Consider the following 16792-nt stretch of genomic DNA (forward strand, 5'->3'; position numbering starts at 1 on the left):
CACTATATATATATATATATATATATATATATATATATACATATATACTTACGGTATATTCTAGCAACATTTAAACTTATGAAGGAATGCTTCATAAGATGAGATCAAGAGTCGTATTCTGGAATTCGTGCAGTCCTGTCCGCATTGAAGTTTCCGAAGAACTTGTTTTCAATTGCAGGATGCAGTAGTAACAAACGACGGTGCGACAATCCTTAAACAAATAGAAGTTGAACATCCGGCAGCGAAAGTTCTTGTCGAATTGGCTCAGTTACAAGATGAGGAGGTGTTCAATCATACATTTTTTTAATCATTTATTTTTTTATAAATTAGTTACAGAATATCTGGATTTGTGAGCATTCCAAAAACTATTCTCAAATCTTCATTCTGCTTTCTGCATATAGTTCCAATTGAAATTATTTTACCAATTTTAAATAAATTCCTTAAAAGGTTGGCGATGGAACAACATCGGTGGTTATTGTGGCGGCTGAGTTGCTTAAATCTGCTGATGAATTAGTTAAGCAGCAAGTTCATCCCACAACCGTCATCAATGGTTATCGGTTAGCTTGTAAAGAATCAGTGCGTTATATGCAGGTAGAAGTTTTGCTGATATCCAAAGGTTTGGTGATTTTTATTCACTTAATTACGGCTTATTCATATACACTGGGTTCAAAGGTTGAAGATCGTTATTTCCGAAAAGTCACTACCACATTTTACATTTTCATCAGCCATATTTCAGCATTGTTCTTCCTCACGTAACAACAAAGATCCTGCAGTCCAGAACTAGTGGTAATTAGTAGAGCAAAGGAATTTTATGTTTAGTCTGTGGATGTTTGGTGAATGAGCAACAGCGTGTAGTATTCATGGGTAGCAGTGGTAGTATCCTATGTTCTAATTTTTTTCTGCAGGACAATTTGTCATTTGGATCTCAGGAGTTGGGTCGACATTCGATTATTGAAGCTGCAAAGACAGCGATGTCTTCAAAAGTCATTGGGCCGTACGTTTTCTTTTTCTTATTCCATATTTTCAGAGATGTGGGGTAGTACAATTTGGTTGAAGTCAGTATATTATATATATCTACATATATTTAATTAAAGTGTAAATCTTCATCTTTTCTTTTAATACTAACTGTGCTTAGCATATAAGTTTGATGTACTTTAGGATTAAAGATATGGTCTTTAAACGCATCCATCTCTCTTTTCTCTTTATTTCGCCTCGAATCGGAACTTATTATTTGGATGAATGCTATTGCATTTTTTAAAACACTTCTGTTTTCATGAATATGAAAATAATGTCGACGTGAAACAATTCTTGTCCATTTCTTTAAACCTTCTGTATCTTTAGGATGTTTTGTTTTCTTACAGAGATGCTGATTTTTTTGCTGACATGGTCGTTGAAGCGGCAGAACTAGTTAAGGTAAGTGATATCCAGGGTAAGGTTACATATCCAATCAAGGCTGTCAACGTGTTGAAAGCACATGGGAAATCAGTACGTGAAAGCTTTCTGATTAAGGGCTATGCGCTGAACTGTACTGTTGCTAGTCAAGGTAATTTTTATGTTGAAATTTCATAACCCTTTTTAGTCGTAAGTCTCATTTTTTTCTTCCCCGCTTCTCCCTCCCCATCTTTCCTTTTCGCGCCGTTGGTTATCACGTTTAGCTTATGTGCATAATTTGACAAAAGTACCTGAAGTGTTTTCTACGTCATCTGCTTCATATTTCAAAATAATTCGCTCATTTTTTGCTGATAATCTTATGAAGTTTTGCTGTAAACTTTGCAGCTACGATCATGGTTCTCTTTAGACTTCAATAAATTTTGTCGTGAAAAACAGTAAAGTAGAGGAATGAATAATAAATTTATGCATTGTTTCTCAGTTGCTTTCTTCTTTATTTGTGTCATGTTATTACTTAGGGACTTCGTCACTCTTATTTGTTTTTTTGATTACTTGACGACGTTGCTTTTAGCTATGCCACGCATTATTCATAATGCGAAGATTGCATGTTTGGACTTCTCACTTCAGAAGGTCAAAATGCATCTTGGAATATCGGTGGTAGTTGAAGACCCAGCAAAGCTTGAAGCATTTCGTCGTGAGTAAGTTTTCAACTTATTTTTTATAGATATTATCTTTACCTTCTCGCTTCAGAAGGTCAAGTTTTTCTAAGGTACATTTTATAGCGTTATTTTTATGTCCTATTTATTTTAAATTTATTTAAGTCATGGAATTACTTTCACTGCGTGTTTCTCTTCACATAGGATTGGTAATGTTTTTCTGATGCTTTTAAGAAATATTTGGTTGTAGAGAATACGAAATAACGAAACGAAGGATTGAAAAAATTTTGAAAGCTGGAGCCAATGTGATACTGACCACAGGTGGAATTGATGATCTCTGCTTAAAGCAATTTGTGGAAGCAGGTGCAATGGCGGTTCGACGATGCAAAAAGATTGACTTGAAACGAATTGCCAAAGCAACAGGAGGTAGCAGTTTCTTTGAATTTCTTTTTGGTTGATATAATAATCGCGGTTGAAGTACTAATTCATCTCGAAATTGAAAAAATGTTCTTTAAAAAAAAATATCCTTTATATTCACATATATATTTTTTGTATGTCTTTTTGTGTATAAAAAATATCTCTTCTCTTGGAAGACTTTATGTATTCTAAAGGATAGAATTCATGATTATGGAGAGCTCAAGTATCTTGGGAGTGCAATCTTTCATGAAGTTTTTTTTTTTATCTAATTTAGGGAAAAATTATGTTTCAGCCACTTTAATGTCATCTTTGGCAACCCTGGAAGGCGCGGAAGCATTCGAAGCTTCCCAGCTTGGTATAGCTGATGAAGTAGTTCAGGAAAGAATTTCGGACGATGAACTTATCCTCATCAAAGGACCGAAAGCGCGAACATCATCTTCGATTATACTTCGGTTAAAATCTTTTTCCGTATTATCTTAATCGTTGAACAATTTAATATCGTCTGGTACTCTGAACCTTTTCCTCAGTATAGTTGAAGTCATTTAAAATTTACTCTGATTTTTTGTTCAACAAGTCCCTTATATGCATCATGGCAGATACTAAAAAAATTTTATGAGTTTGGTTAAAAGAAGGAAGTAGAATGCTGCTTTGCCATGAGTCGGATCGTTTTGATGCTTTCATTGCTGCTCCTTTCTTACTGCAGTTGGTATTTAGTGGACCAAATGATGTGATGCTTGATGAAATGGAACGATCACTTCACGATGCGCTTTGTGTTGTCCAGCGAGTACTTGAAAGCAAAAAATTGGTTGTTGGTGGTGGGGCAGTAGAAGCTTCGCTGAATGTTTATCTTGAAGCATTTGCCACCACTTTAGTGAGTCTTGATTCCTTTTAACTAGTATAATTTCAGCAGCATTTCGTAGTTTAGATTTGCAACTGATGCTTTGGTCTCTGGACTCATATTATAAATATATAACTTCGAGTCGGATGAATTGGTTTTTAAATATTTGATGTGACTAGAATGCTTATTATTGTAGTATAAAATGCCACTTTTTTGCAGTCAAGCCGCGAACAGCTTGCTGTAGCTGAATTCGCTAATTCACTACTTGTTATTCCGAAAGTGCTCGCCTCAAATGCCGCCAAAGATTCAACGGAATTGGTCGCTAAATTGCGGGCATTTCACAACAAAGCACAACAAGTGAAGGAACTCGTTCATCTGAAATGGTATTTATGATATTTTTGTGGGAAACTGATTAATTTTCACCATCTGATACTTTTTTGCTTAAACCCAACTAAAGTAAGTGCTGGTACTTTCTGAGGGATCTGAACTGAAATAGAGTAGTGGGGCAAGGGTGTGAAGGTTAGCAGGTTTATTTCATGCTTGATTCAATCTACTTTTCAATTTAGGGCTGGTTTGGATTTAGAGAATGGTGAAATCCGTGATAACAAGGAAGCTGGCATTCTTGAACCACTAATGAGTAAAATTAAAAGTCTGAAGTTTGCGACTGAAGCTGCCATAACGATTCTTCGTATTGATGATTTGATTAAGCTTGAGAAACCAGTACAGCGAAGAAATGGCGACGATGATGATGACATGTAGAGTGATCCTGATGCACTTCTTGCGGAATTCACAGAAATTTTAATCAACAATGCTTATTTGATAAAAGGGGATAGTGTGAGTCTCCCAGCTTGTGTCGGGCCCCTATTTTTTAAATGTTATACATCTCGAAAACTTCGCAAAGGGACTTTGGATAGTTGTCTAGTAGAACAAAAGGGAATTTTTCCAATTGTCCAAGTTAAAATCGTTTTTGTTGACGTTCATAACAATGCTATTCTTAAATGACAATAAAATAATTTAATAGCATTTAAAAAAGTCGACTGTGCTGCTAAAAAGCTAATAGCATGGAATGTAAGAGATTGGGATTTTCCCATAAGAAGCCACTCTCTAGTTTGACTCGAGGTACACAGGCGATCTGTATTGCGGTGCGCTCCCCAGCGTAAATGATTAAGCGTCCTGCGATGTTGGCGCTATCGCTTACCCAGGAAAGTCGTCCAGTGTAACACACGGTGATTTCTGTCGCCGCTTACGTTAGGGACAAAACATTCTTTGTTAGCACTGACCTCCGCGCTATTGCTAAATGGCAGTGATACTCTGGCGTAGAATACACTACCACGTCCGACTAAGCCTTCACGGGTTACAGGAACAATCCCCTTCTAGAAAAGACATGACGTATTCAACCACCACACAACCTTCGCGTCCTGGAGCAATCACGAGTACAGTGAATCCCATAGTTGTGAAAACTTCGCATCGCTAACCAACTCCGCTATCTTTTTATTTGATGCCTACCGGCTCCACTACGAAGACGCGGAGTCACCGTGCTCGCTCCTTTAGCACCACTTATGATATTTTCATCTATACGCACCATAACTTAAGTTTTACTTACAAATCAAAAAAGAAAACAATAACAAGCACATCAATATGGATAACTTCAAGTACAACCTATCTCGACCACGTCTCAAGTAACATGAGATTGCAAAGAACTCAATAATTTGAATTTCATAACATCAGAAACAGGTAACGAGAGGTAATACATGCAGCAAAGACGAGATCGTTAATTCCGATCGACAAATCATCTAATCAACTTCTTCAATTGTTGGTCCACCGCCCGTCGAAGCTCCACCTGGAGCTCCACCCGGCATGCCACCAGGCATTCCTGAAAAAATCCCCGCCATTAGATAATTCCTACTGATTGCTGATTAGCTCATACCGCCCTGTACATTTCATACCAAACGAAATTAGTACTGCAACAAGCAGTTGATAGAGTTCTATCAAATTACGCAAATGAGAGGTAAGTAATGCAACACAGGCACCGAAGATCACTAATCCCAACCAACAAATCATTCAATCAACTTACCTCCAGGCATACCACCAGCACTCTGATAGAGTTTTGTAATGATCGGATTGCAAACAGACTCCAATTCCTTTTGTCGGTGCTCAAACTCATCTTTTTCAGCTGTCTGGTTACGATCCAACCACCTAACTGTTTCGTCGCATTTCTCTTGAATCTTTTTCTTATCCTCTTCAGAAATCTTATCCTTCAACTGAAAACAAGACAATGATTCTTGCCAATATACACTGTTCCTCAATTAGTGAACCAAAAAGCACACTACCACTTCCCGGAAAAAATATTCATGACACTACCTTCTCGTCCTCGACTGTTTGCTTCATATTGAATGCATATGACTCGAGAGCATTCTTCGCTGCAATACGATCTTTCTGTGCTTCATCATCTGCTTTGTACTTCTCGGCCTCCTGCACCATCCGCTCGATCTCATCCTTCGACAAACGCCCTTTATCATTTGTAATTGTTATCTTGTTTTGTTTGCCTGTGGATTTATCCTGTGCAGAAACATTCAGGATACCGTTCGCATCAATATCAAATGTGACTTCAATTTGAGGCACACCACGAGGAGCAGGTGGAATTCCAGACAACTCGAATTTACCAAGCAAATTATTGTCTTTGGTCATAGCACGTTCTCCTTCGTAAACCTGAATTTTAGTTCTTCAGTTCACAATTCCAAAGACCATATATATTTCACGACTCTTCAAGAAACCTTAAAGCCAAAAAAAATTAAAAGAGCAAACCTGAATGAGGACTCCAGGCTGGTTGTCGGAGTAAGTCGTGAAAGTTTGAGAAGTTTTCGTAGGAATAGTAGTGTTCCGCTTGATAAGAGCAGTCATAACGCCCCCAGCTGTTTCTATACCAAGTGAAAGTGGTGCGACGTCAAGCAGTAACAAATCTTGTACGGCTTCCGACTTATCACCAGAAAGAATAGCTGCTTGCACTGCTGCACCGTATGCCACGGCCTGCAAATTCTTTCATTTTAAAATTACATGGCTAGCCCAAGGACAAGAAAGAATATTCAGAATATTCACAGTTTCACAAAATTACCGAAACTTTGTCTGTTTCCAAAAAAACTGTTTCAAGTGGTAGCTTACCTCATCTGGATTGATGCTTTTATTCAATTCTTTACCAGAAAAGAAATCTGACAGGAGCTTCTGCACTTTTGGGATACGTGTCGACCCACCCACTAACACAATATCATGAACTTGAGCTTTATCCATTTTAGCATCACGTAATGCTTTTTCAACCGGATCCATTGTTGAGCGGAAAAGATCAGCACAAAGTTCTTCAAAGCGAGCACGCGTAATATTTGTGTAGAAGTCAATCCCCTCGAACAACGAATCAATCTCAATACTGAAAAAGGAATGTCCACTACCACACTAGTGTACGGGAACCTCAAGTTGAATAAGCACATTCCATTTTCAAGACTTCTGTAAAAGATAGAACTTATCTATTAGCAAGATGTACCTTGCTTGAGATGAACTAGAGAGTGTTCGTTTCGCCCTTTCGCATGCAGTACGTAAACGACGAAGCGCACGTGGGTTAGTAGCAAGATCTTTCTTGTGTTTACGCTTGAATTCCGCAACAAAATGATTGACCATGCGATTATCAAAGTCTTCGCCTGCAAATGAATGAGATTATACCTACTAGAATAATTGACACGGCATCTACATCTTAAAAACACTTCCAGGAGTGACCCAGTCCTCTCATGAACCTCGGTAGGAATATGAAAACACACCTCCAAGATGAGTGTCGCCAGCAGTAGACTTGACTTCGAAAATACCATCCTCGATGGTTAGGATAGACACATCAAAAGTACCACCACCAAGGTCAAAGATAAGTACATTGCGTTCACCATGGCCCTGCAACATAAAAGATACATCACTGCTAGCGTGTCACTTAAGCTGTTAGTGAATATTCTCTTTATATACGAGGTACCTTCTTGTCCAAACCATAAGCAATAGCAGCAGCTGTTGGTTCGTTGATAATACGAAGGACGTTTAGACCAGCAATTGCACCAGAATCTTTAGTTGCTTGTCGTTGTGAGTCGTTAAAGTAGGCGGGGACTGTGATAACAGCATCTTTCACCGCATGACCCAGAAAAGCTTCAGCCGTCTCCTTCATTTTGACCAAAACCATCGACGAAATTTCTTCTGGTGTGAAGGTTTTCGTCTCTCCCTTGTATTCAACCTGCACTTTTGGTTTACCACCACCAGCATTCACTACTTTAAATGGCCAGTGTTTCATATCTGATTGCACTGACCCGTCATCAAACTTACGACCAATCAGTCGCTTCGCATCTGAAATTACAACTGACGTGTATTACCAAGACAACAGGGACCTAACCTGGAAGTCGAAAACTACCACCCATTATCAAATCATGCAACTGCAAAAAGATCTACTGATTTACCGAAAACAGTGTTATGTGGATTCATTGCAACTTGATTTTTGGCTGCATCACCAATGAGACGCTCAGTATCCGTAAATGCTACATACGATGGTGTTGTTCGGTTACCTGAAATGTCGAATTCCTCATTCGCCACCACTTCAACACAATTCCAATTTTTACAGTGATACGCTGAACTAGTAACTAGATCTATTCAGCAGGTTTGCTAAAGCATTAACAATGTGCTTTACCACATGGCATAGCATCATTACACATCCTGCCGAAATCGATACAAACACTGGCTTCCAATGGAAGTATGTAACCCAGTAGATAAAATAACGGTAGAGTTGCGGTTTTGTATCGAGGACTCTGAACCGAGCAACCGGCACATACTGTTAGAACAAAGATCTGAATAACGACAATAAGATGTTAGGTAAACCAATCAATATTAGGGTAATATATTAGTAACAGTTGCAACCTTGATCGTTAGCAATGATTTCTACTTTGCCATGCATGAACACACCCACGCAGGAGTACGTAGTTCCAAGATCGATACCAATAGCGTTCTTTGACATATTTGCTGTGTGAAGTGCTATAATAGCCTACAACGGACAAACCTGCAACATTATAAACACAGGTCTAATGTTGACATCGAAGGCACAAGTTACCACACACCCTAACCACCCATCCCTCCCACCAGAATCACCACCCAACCTATGCACAGAAACAATTCACCACTAACAATCGACCATCGTTCAGTCTCTTTATATGTGGACATCGAATGTTCTCGAAGATTAAAGAATGTTCTGTGAGCAGACTGAAAGTGTCTTCTAACAATACAGTGTGCGAGTGCTGCTGGCAAAATATCAATGATGATAAGTGACTGCAGCCAGAGCGAGAGAGTGGTTGCATTTAGAGTAAGACAGACATCGAGTGTGGCAGAATATTCTAGAAGCTCCATTAGGATTGCAATAAGGGGGCAGGTCGAGGAATGTTCTAGAACATTGACTTGGGAGTAGAGGGAATCGGGGGATGTGCTGTCAGTCGATGCATCTCTCTGGCTTATCTCCTGGCTTTTATGGTACTCGGATTTGTTGGAGGGATGTTCTCAAGCAGTATAACAAACAGAGATGGGAATTGGGAATCCCCTGCATACCAGCTGTAGGTATGCACATGCTAATTTATTATGATGCAGGTTCCAGTTCTATTAGATTTGAGTGAATTTTGCTCTACAGCGGTTGACTGCATACACTCAGACGCTACTATGATTACTGTCCGGAAGTATTCGGCACTACAATCTTTGGAAGTAGCCTTGCAGCATTTGGCGTGAATACCATTTATACAATGAATACTATTTCCCGTTGAACCGGTCGCTCATGGCGAAATAAATTGTGTGAAACAAGGAATAGTAAAGCTAAGGAGTGATAGCATGGGTAGGTTATCTCTGAACTTAGTAAACCCAACCTGAATATTGTCCTATGCGACACTTCTTTCCATGGTTCGTTTCTTGAACCAACTTCTCCCTTTCGTCTATTCTTTTCACCAACGTATGAAGTTCAGGAATTAGCGACATGAGCCAAAAACCGAACTCCCGAATCCGTAACTTTTAAATCACCATCCCTCCTTTATATTCATCAGATCACACAATTTAACATCGCTTTCGTTTTGCGGCTTCTGACCGGAATAATGCACATATAGCTTCTTCGTAACTGACCTGTTTGCAAAGCAACCCGTACTGGTAATTGTATTTACACCTGTTCCATTCTCATCCGTTACTTTAGTAGTTTTATGCATCATTAGTTTTACAAACAAAACTCGTTAAATCAACTGCTTATCGGTGAAATCAACTCGATTAACGTTTCTTCACTTCAAAAATCACTGCTTCAGTAACAGATTTTAATCCCCTCCGCTGTTGGGGCCACTTCCTTATGGGACCCCACCTGGTGCATTCCTGGACTAGACAAGAGGATTAATAGGTTCTTGTCTTCTATCTCGAAACTTTCAACGAACTTTCCTTTAGAAATGAAGACACCAAAAATTATTAATAATTAGTCCAGCTGGATCACGACTCTGTGACTGGATTTTTTTTTAGTAATGGAGGCTGACTATTCTGCAAGGTACGGATAATGTCGGTGATATTTCTCACTAAAAGGATTTCACGACTACACTAGGACGAAAGAGGAGTCCGTTTAACGTGCGTGACCTTACTTTGAGTCGACATGAAACCAGTTCTTCCGGAGTTACAAAACACCTGATGTTTTGAAGCTGGACAATATCAAAAGTGATGCCCAACATATTTTGTCTCTCATCATCGCAAATCTTATTTCGTAAGGGATTTTTTTTTCTCTCTGAATTTCCAAAGGCGAGAATCTGCGTTTGGTTTGAAAACTTGTGGTTTAGAAATTCATACGAGGCAAATAAGAACCAGCAGACCAGGATCAGTACTCCCGGTTGATTGTCGGAATAAGTAACGTAGTATCACCGCCTGTTCGATACCCAGCAGTAGTGGCGTAACATCCAGCGCTAGTAAATCTTATACAGCATCGGATTTATCGCCTGACAAAATTGCTGCTTATGCTTGCTCCTGCACTGTAAGCAGCAATTTTGAAAAGAACTAAACGAAAAGAAACATAAGAAACTAAAGAAATAAACATAAGCTATAGCCTAGAAAATAAATTTTACGAATGATATGTAATGGACAACGAAAGAGGGAAAATATTCTCAGTTTCATTCTACAACATGCATATCAATAATATGCTGTATCTCATCCGAATTAATGCTCTGTTTAGTTCTTTGCCAGAAAAGAAATCGGAGTTTTTGTACTTTTGGAATACGAGTAGAACCGCCAACTGAAACAATATTATGTATTTGAACATCATCCATATTTAAGCATCTTGCAGTGCTTTGTCGATCAGATCCACGGAAAAGATCAATACAAAGCCTTTCAAAACGAGCAAGTAACACTGGTATAAAAGCAGATATCCTCGAAGAATGAATCAATATCGACACCGAATGAACATCAAGACGGATTACGTGTTATTAAGAAAGTGCCGGATCTTATTAATGCAAATGAGTTTGAAGAAGAGTCGCGCTACATTCGGATAATGTAGCGGCAGAATTTTTAATACTAGTTTATGAAATTTGGCCATCCTTTTTTTTTCTTTCGTTTGAATTTGTTTACAAAGCGATTCACCATCTTTTGCCGAAATCTTTACCTAAAACTGTTCAATTTTGTAAAATTCGAACTTTTATTATATCTTGTAGATTCTTAGCGCTCTCCTATTATACTACGCATCACTGGATCCGCAGTTCGGATCCAAATTTGTTCTTCACCACAGATTTTTCTGGCCAAGAATAATTCCGAGAAATAACTGCAAATTTAAATTACAAACTTCCAAGATGAGTGTCTCCAGCGGTTGGTTTCACTTCAAAAATGCATCCGTGATAGTTAATGCACGTCGAAAGTATCCCCATCAGATTAAAAATCAATCGTTATACTCACCATGGCCCTATAAAATCAAACAGATACAAAATAAAGTTCTCCAATTAAACTTTGTATTTGAATATGGAGTACATAATTTTTCATAGCCATCAACCCTTAGATTTTATTTCGTTTGAAGCAAGTACAACGACCTTAACAAAATATTTTAAGTACACCTTCTTATCCAGACCATACGAAATAGCACCAACGGTTGGTTCGCCGATGTGATTCGAAGAACATTTAGGCGAACAACGGCACCCATATTTTTAGTTGCTTGTCGTTGAGGTTAAAATACAATGCGCGGTTGGTGCGGCATCCTACAATAAAGTGCTGGAGAAGGAAATTGATGATGGCATCTTGTTAAGATCTGATAGCAAAAAGAAGGTCAGTAAGTAGAATCATCCAGCACTTTCAAAGGAATTCTGCTCTCTGACAATATGTTTCAGATGATAATGTGATTTTGCTAAACTCAACTATAGATGCATAAGAAAGCGCAGTAAGCTCAAAAGGAAGAATGGTATGCTGCGTAGCGCACCGTTTTGCTGTATGCTATGATGCTGCATGATAGTATTTACTGGTTAGCTCTCTGACAACTTGGCAAATGCTTCACGTTCATGGAAGAAATTTCTGAAGCATACCTTAGGGACATTTTGTAAAACACCCCTTAGAGAATGTCGAAGAAATGCTTCAGCTGTTTTCTTCATTTTCCTCATGGAAGAAATTCATTTTGATGTAAATGTTTTTGTTTTGCCCCTATATTCTACTTGAACTTTTGGCCTCTCATCAGCACCGACAACTTTGAAGGGATCAGTGCTACATGCCTGACTATACTGCTAGATCATCAAATTTCCTATCGACCAACCCTTTTACACCTTTAAATTCATGGATTCTTTAATAGCACCTAAATTTACTGCAGCCAATTTTACGTATCATTGGATTATAAAAAGGGATTTCTCCCCAGTTTTTTGGCACTTCCGGTATGGAAAAGGCACAAATCAAACCAGGTTGTTGGGACATGAATAATATTTCAAGGAGTGTAAAATAATCAACAACATACCGAGAATAATATTACTGTGTGGATTTGTGGCAATTTGGATTCTACCAGATCAATCAAGCGCTCGGTATCAGTGAATGCAACATAATAGATGGAGTTCTTCGATTGCTTGTACCGAAGAAAATTTGGTGAAAGTTCTGAATTGTGATGAATAAGAACATTAGAATTTATATCCAAATTTCAGCTTCAAACCCTACTTCTTGGAACAAACAAAGAAAATATCAAAAAATACCTAACAATTTAAAATTCAATGTATGTCGGAGAAATCCTATCGAGCCATCTATTTCTGTTCGTCTCCCACCATCCGTGTGACAAAGATAACTATCGAGCTAGGATTATAAGTGATGATTTCCACCTTGCTATGTATGAATACAGCAATGTGTGTAGTACCAAAATCAATCCCAACAGCGTTTGACTTACCCATTATTCCCGATAGTCTCTCTGCAATACCTTGATAAGAAAACATTACTGCGAGCGAACGATGACAGATTACAATACGACATTAAACAGTGCGCCCAAGATTTCCGGAAATAATGAATTTGTGCAGTAATGAATACATCAATGCTAACTCTAAGAAACATCATGGGATTTATTATGAGTTAAGCACTTAACACTAGTCTCAACTCAGTGATTCCAAGCGATTTTGTGCGCCGTATCGTTGGTCTCCCTTCCAGATGTCTCTGAAAAGAATTTGTCAAGGAAATGAAATGGAAGATATCTAAACTGCTTGCGTCTATGTATTAGCCTCATACTACATTGAAAAAGCACACGTAATAAAACTGAAAGGTGTAGTACACGTGGGAGTACAACGTTGTCAATGGAATAAATAGCAGAGGAAACACACAATGCTACCGGAAGGGAAAGTAAAAGTGAGCGCAATGATCGGGACTATTTGAAAGAGCGAAGGAACGCTTGCGACACGTAAACCCTGGACACAATAGTATTCCGACTTCCGAATTACCAGAACCTTATCGAATCCATCCTCTCTTACACGGTCCGAGAGTTCTCAAATTGTCGCTACATGCCATATAAGTCCATATAAGACTTATATGCCATATAAGTCTATCGAGAATGCACCTTTCCCTTCCTCTCCATTGCTCTCTTCTTGCTAACTGCAGAAATGCATGCGGCAGATGAACGTTGATTAGTAATGAGTTGCGCACACTGTGCTACAAAGGACAGGACATCATTCTTGACAGTCACGCTGACTGTTGGTGAATTACTACTGATTGCTTGTCAACAAATGGTTTAGTGTTGCTCTGATTGTCTTCATCACTTGATTAATTGATTATGGACAGATTTTTTTCTTTGCTTTACATACCGTTATCGCTTTTTCACATCAAAATGAAGCATTTTCGCATTTACAGTGTGAGGCTTTCTCGTAATTTTGATTAGGGAGAACAGAGAACTTCATCTGCGACCTCTCAGATCTTCGATCCTCCCATGTGCAACTGCTTTCTGAAGCAGTAGTTGAGAACTGCGAAATTATCCGAAATATCTCCACGATATGCGGATGTGTGTTGCAAAGGCGTCTTAAAGAAATGAAAGTATACAAAATTCTAGATAGAAAGTTGGCTAATATTTATATGGAAGGATATGGTATAATTATGACAAAGGTAAGTAACATATGACCTTGCTGATATGTCACTTTCCACTCAAAATGAGATTGTACACACTCCTCATTCCTATTTGGTATTTCCTTCTACTCAACAACGTTTACTGTATTTAAAAGAAAAATCAAAGTTGCAAATTTAGTAGAGAGCAAAAACCAGACGGTCACAGTGCTGATCCCTGCTGCGTTTGTTTCATGCACTGATGAAAATTTGCTTGAATTTACGAAAGAATTGTTATTTGCAAGAATCCATATGTCAGAAAATTTGTGACACATGAAAAACTCGCATTTTTTTTTTCATTGAAATACCTGGAAAGATGACTTTGATGTCATTTCAAACTGTCCACCTCATGTTCTCGCTATTCCTCAACCATTTAAATTGTTTTTCATAGATAATCATTTTCAAAGTGGCTCATTGCATTTCTTTAGCTGCACAGATGCCATTTATTGTCATAAAGTTCGCAAAAACGCATCCAGTATCAGAATTTGAAACCATTTGCAAATTCATCACGTACTTTGTTTTTTTCCTTTCTTCCACTCTCACATTTTTAATGAGAAGATGAGTGGAGAGTGGAGGGTATATTTCTCAGAAACAGAAACAGTTTGATTCATATTTGGAATTGTTGACATTGTATATTTGAACTGGTTAATTGAAACAAATGAAGAGATCCAATAGATATGAAAAAAAAAGTGATGCAGAAATGAGTTTTTTCTTCGTTTTTTGGATTTCGAACAAATTTCGATACATTTGTACGACAAATGAAGTGGACAATAACGAGAAGATCGGTTCGGTTCATTCAAATGAAATCGCATTGTAACCACAAAGGCGACACACGAAGTTCTGTGTGACCGTATAACTGATAAACCTGTTCAACATTGATTTCGTCTTGGGTATTAGTATGTGCAGATGTCTCGATTTCTACTTCCATTTGAGTATTATTCTAAATCCATGATCTATCACTGATAGTAAGATACTGTCAGCATCCATTGTCATCGCTGTGCGAGAAACTAGCAGTACAAACGTGGGGAGAGAAGTTTTTTGTAGGACGGTATATTCAAGCCAAAATTTTCAATGTTTTCCAGTTCGGTACTTTTCCTTTTTCATGTTGATGTTTGTAATTTTTTCTGCTAGAAGAAAAGGAATTCCATAGATACTGAGGGAGAAAAAAGAATTTTCGTCCTTGGATTTGTTGAACCATTGGAACGAATTGGCAATTCGAGCAGCAACAACATCAACCAATAAAAGCGATGCAACACTGATTTCTGTATTCTTGTTGGTAACAAAAGAAGGAAAGAAAATGGCAAACTTTTCGAATTTTATTGAATATCTGGAAGATCAAATTTTTTATAAAACCATAAAGTTTATTCTTCCTCTCTTTCGTTCTTCTTTCGCTCTCTTTTTTTCCAAGGAATTAACAAATATCCTATTTTTCTCTACCATTTCTGGTTGAAGTTGCATTCCATGAGCTCTCTGTTTCTTAGAGCTCAATTACACGGATTATCTTCAGCTTTAAAATCCATAAATTTTATCTTGCTATTTTATTCCAATCCAAATCATATTTTTTGAATCCTCCAAGAGGTCTCTTTCTCAGTAGCTTGTTGAAACGTTATTAATTTCTTTTTTCTGAACCATACTAATCGATAAAGTGCATATTATGAATGACTAAACATTTCTTCAGATTACTTCTATTTCAAGTAGCGGAAATTTGCTCGGTCACCTTCTACAGTTCCCAATATTTCCAAACATGGTTAAATTTTTCAAAGAACTATTCCCAAAGGAGGGATTAAGGAAATATTTGAGCTGATTTCGGTAAATTCGAAAATTTCGGTAAATTTGGACCTTCGAAAGCAAAGATTGGGAGTGATTGTTGAATAATAGAATTAGTTTCATTCACGGAAGCAATTCTGATCCACTACCGCTTTAAATTTAAGTGACTGAGCAGAATTAAATTAAGGCAAATTCAAGTGGTAAATTTTCATTAGCAGTCAATATAAAAGTTATTTTAAAAAGTGTTTTTCAACCACTGTGCGTGTTTCAATAAGACAGTATTGTTGAAGGGAAAAATTACTCATCGATTTAGCAAAAATCACTAAATGATGTTATTAATTTATCGAGAGAAAACGAAAAAACTGAGAGCACTTTATAAGACCATAGTTATTCGTTAAAACAATAATCAAATTCCTGAACATTGGAAAACAATGAATTAATTTATTCCTCAAATAACAAGGGAATATTTTATGTTATGAACTGAAGCACGAAGAAAGTTTTATGATAGAACTCCGAGAGTAATCGTTCATTCGTGCAATTTGGCCTAGAAGCTGATTTTCAAGCATTTAAAGACTACTTCACAATTACATCAACCTCTTCACATTCATGATTTGTAAAAATTGAAGGGCGGAAATTATCGAAGTTTTGTGAAGATGGAGTAAGGTATGTATTTTATTCATAGTCAACAAGTTCTACTTTTTCGATTTTCATACAAACTCAATCCTCGAATAAGTTTTTTCATGATGATGAGAAGTATTATCAACATCTCAAGTGCTCAGCACCGGAAGTGTTTCGTGCCGCATCCACACAACGGTTCGAAGGTCGTCTTTGCGAGTGACATTTCTCTTCTGCCTTCCGTCCATGTAAAGTATACTGTTGACCTCTGTTAAAGAAATAGCTAAAGGAAGGACATCCTCTGTGGATGACGAGGGCCACGCCCCAATGGTCAGCTATTTCGGATCCGCCCAGCTCCCTGCCTACCGCTGCCGGAAGTACCAGTTCACCTTATCGGGCAATTTTCTCAGCTGACATTCTATTTCTATCAATAGAGATGCAAGGGACTGAACTATGACATTCCTTCTTTAGATTATTTCTAGTCAGAACTATTTACTACAGAATTTCCAGA

The 16792-nt window shown here is 37.9% G+C and overlaps 4 protein-coding genes across 6 annotated transcripts in view; 1 reads left to right on the forward strand and 3 right to left on the reverse strand.

Moving 5' to 3' along the window:
- LOAG_17515 (T-complex protein 1 subunit alpha) overlaps nt 1-4342 on the forward strand; it is a 5192-nt gene extending 850 nt beyond the window's left edge. The window contains exons 3-12 of the mRNA XM_020450176.1: nt 179-283; nt 448-591; nt 906-994; nt 1362-1543; nt 1961-2087; nt 2296-2471; nt 2755-2914; nt 3177-3333; nt 3520-3683; nt 3867-4342. Of these exons, the coding sequence (XP_020306179.1) occupies nt 179-283; nt 448-591; nt 906-994; nt 1362-1543; nt 1961-2087; nt 2296-2471; nt 2755-2914; nt 3177-3333; nt 3520-3683; nt 3867-4059 (1497 nt within the window). The 3' untranslated portion in view covers nt 4060-4342. The remainder of the gene's footprint in view (nt 1-178; nt 284-447; nt 592-905; nt 995-1361; nt 1544-1960; nt 2088-2295; nt 2472-2754; nt 2915-3176; nt 3334-3519; nt 3684-3866) is intronic.
- A 305-nt stretch (nt 4343-4647) lies between these two features.
- Nucleotides 4648-5563, reverse strand: LOAG_03165 (hypothetical protein; the record flags this gene model as incomplete). Its single annotated transcript, XM_003138702.1, has 3 exons — nt 5375-5563; nt 4807-5173; nt 4648-4718 (listed from the first exon to the last, which is right to left on the reverse strand). The coding sequence occupies exons 2-3, from the start codon at nt 4883-4885 to the stop codon at nt 4648-4650; spliced, it is 150 nt and encodes a 49-aa protein (XP_003138750.1). The 5' UTR covers nt 4886-5173; nt 5375-5563.
- On the reverse strand, nt 4820-8541 carry LOAG_03166 (hsp70-like protein; the record flags this gene model as incomplete). 3 transcript variants are annotated; one of them, XM_020446241.1, is made up of 11 exons in its annotated part: nt 4820-5173; nt 5375-5561; nt 5662-6009; nt 6106-6327; nt 6460-6718; nt 6833-6986; nt 7104-7227; nt 7304-7665; nt 7776-7880; nt 8230-8368; nt 8487-8541. In XM_020446241.1, 10 exons carry the CDS (start codon nt 8324-8326, stop codon nt 5094-5096), a joined length of 1938 nt encoding a protein of 645 aa, XP_020303391.1. In that variant the 3' UTR covers nt 4820-5093. The 3 variants fall into 3 exon arrangements, with proteins under 3 accessions (XP_020303391.1, XP_020306180.1, XP_020306181.1); XM_020446242.1 differs by lacking the exon at nt 8487-8541 and having other exon boundaries at nt 4820-5561; nt 8230-8326; XM_020446243.1 differs by lacking the exon at nt 8487-8541 and having other exon boundaries at nt 5375-6009; nt 8230-8326.
- Nucleotides 8542-9603: 1062 nt separating this feature from the next.
- LOAG_03167 (hypothetical protein) lies at nt 9604-11494 on the reverse strand (the record flags this gene model as incomplete). Its single annotated transcript, XM_003138704.1, has 6 exons — nt 9604-9702; nt 9960-10099; nt 10185-10283; nt 10595-10714; nt 11040-11122; nt 11409-11494. The coding sequence occupies 6 exons, from the start codon at nt 11492-11494 to the stop codon at nt 9604-9606; spliced, it is 627 nt and encodes a 208-aa protein (XP_003138752.1).
- Between the last annotated feature and the right edge of the window lie 5298 nt (nt 11495-16792).

This window comes from Loa loa, assembly GCF_000183805.2.
Source record: "Loa loa unplaced genomic scaffold supercont3.86, whole genome shotgun sequence".
Lineage (NCBI taxonomy): Eukaryota > Metazoa > Nematoda > Chromadorea > Rhabditida > Onchocercidae > Loa > Loa loa.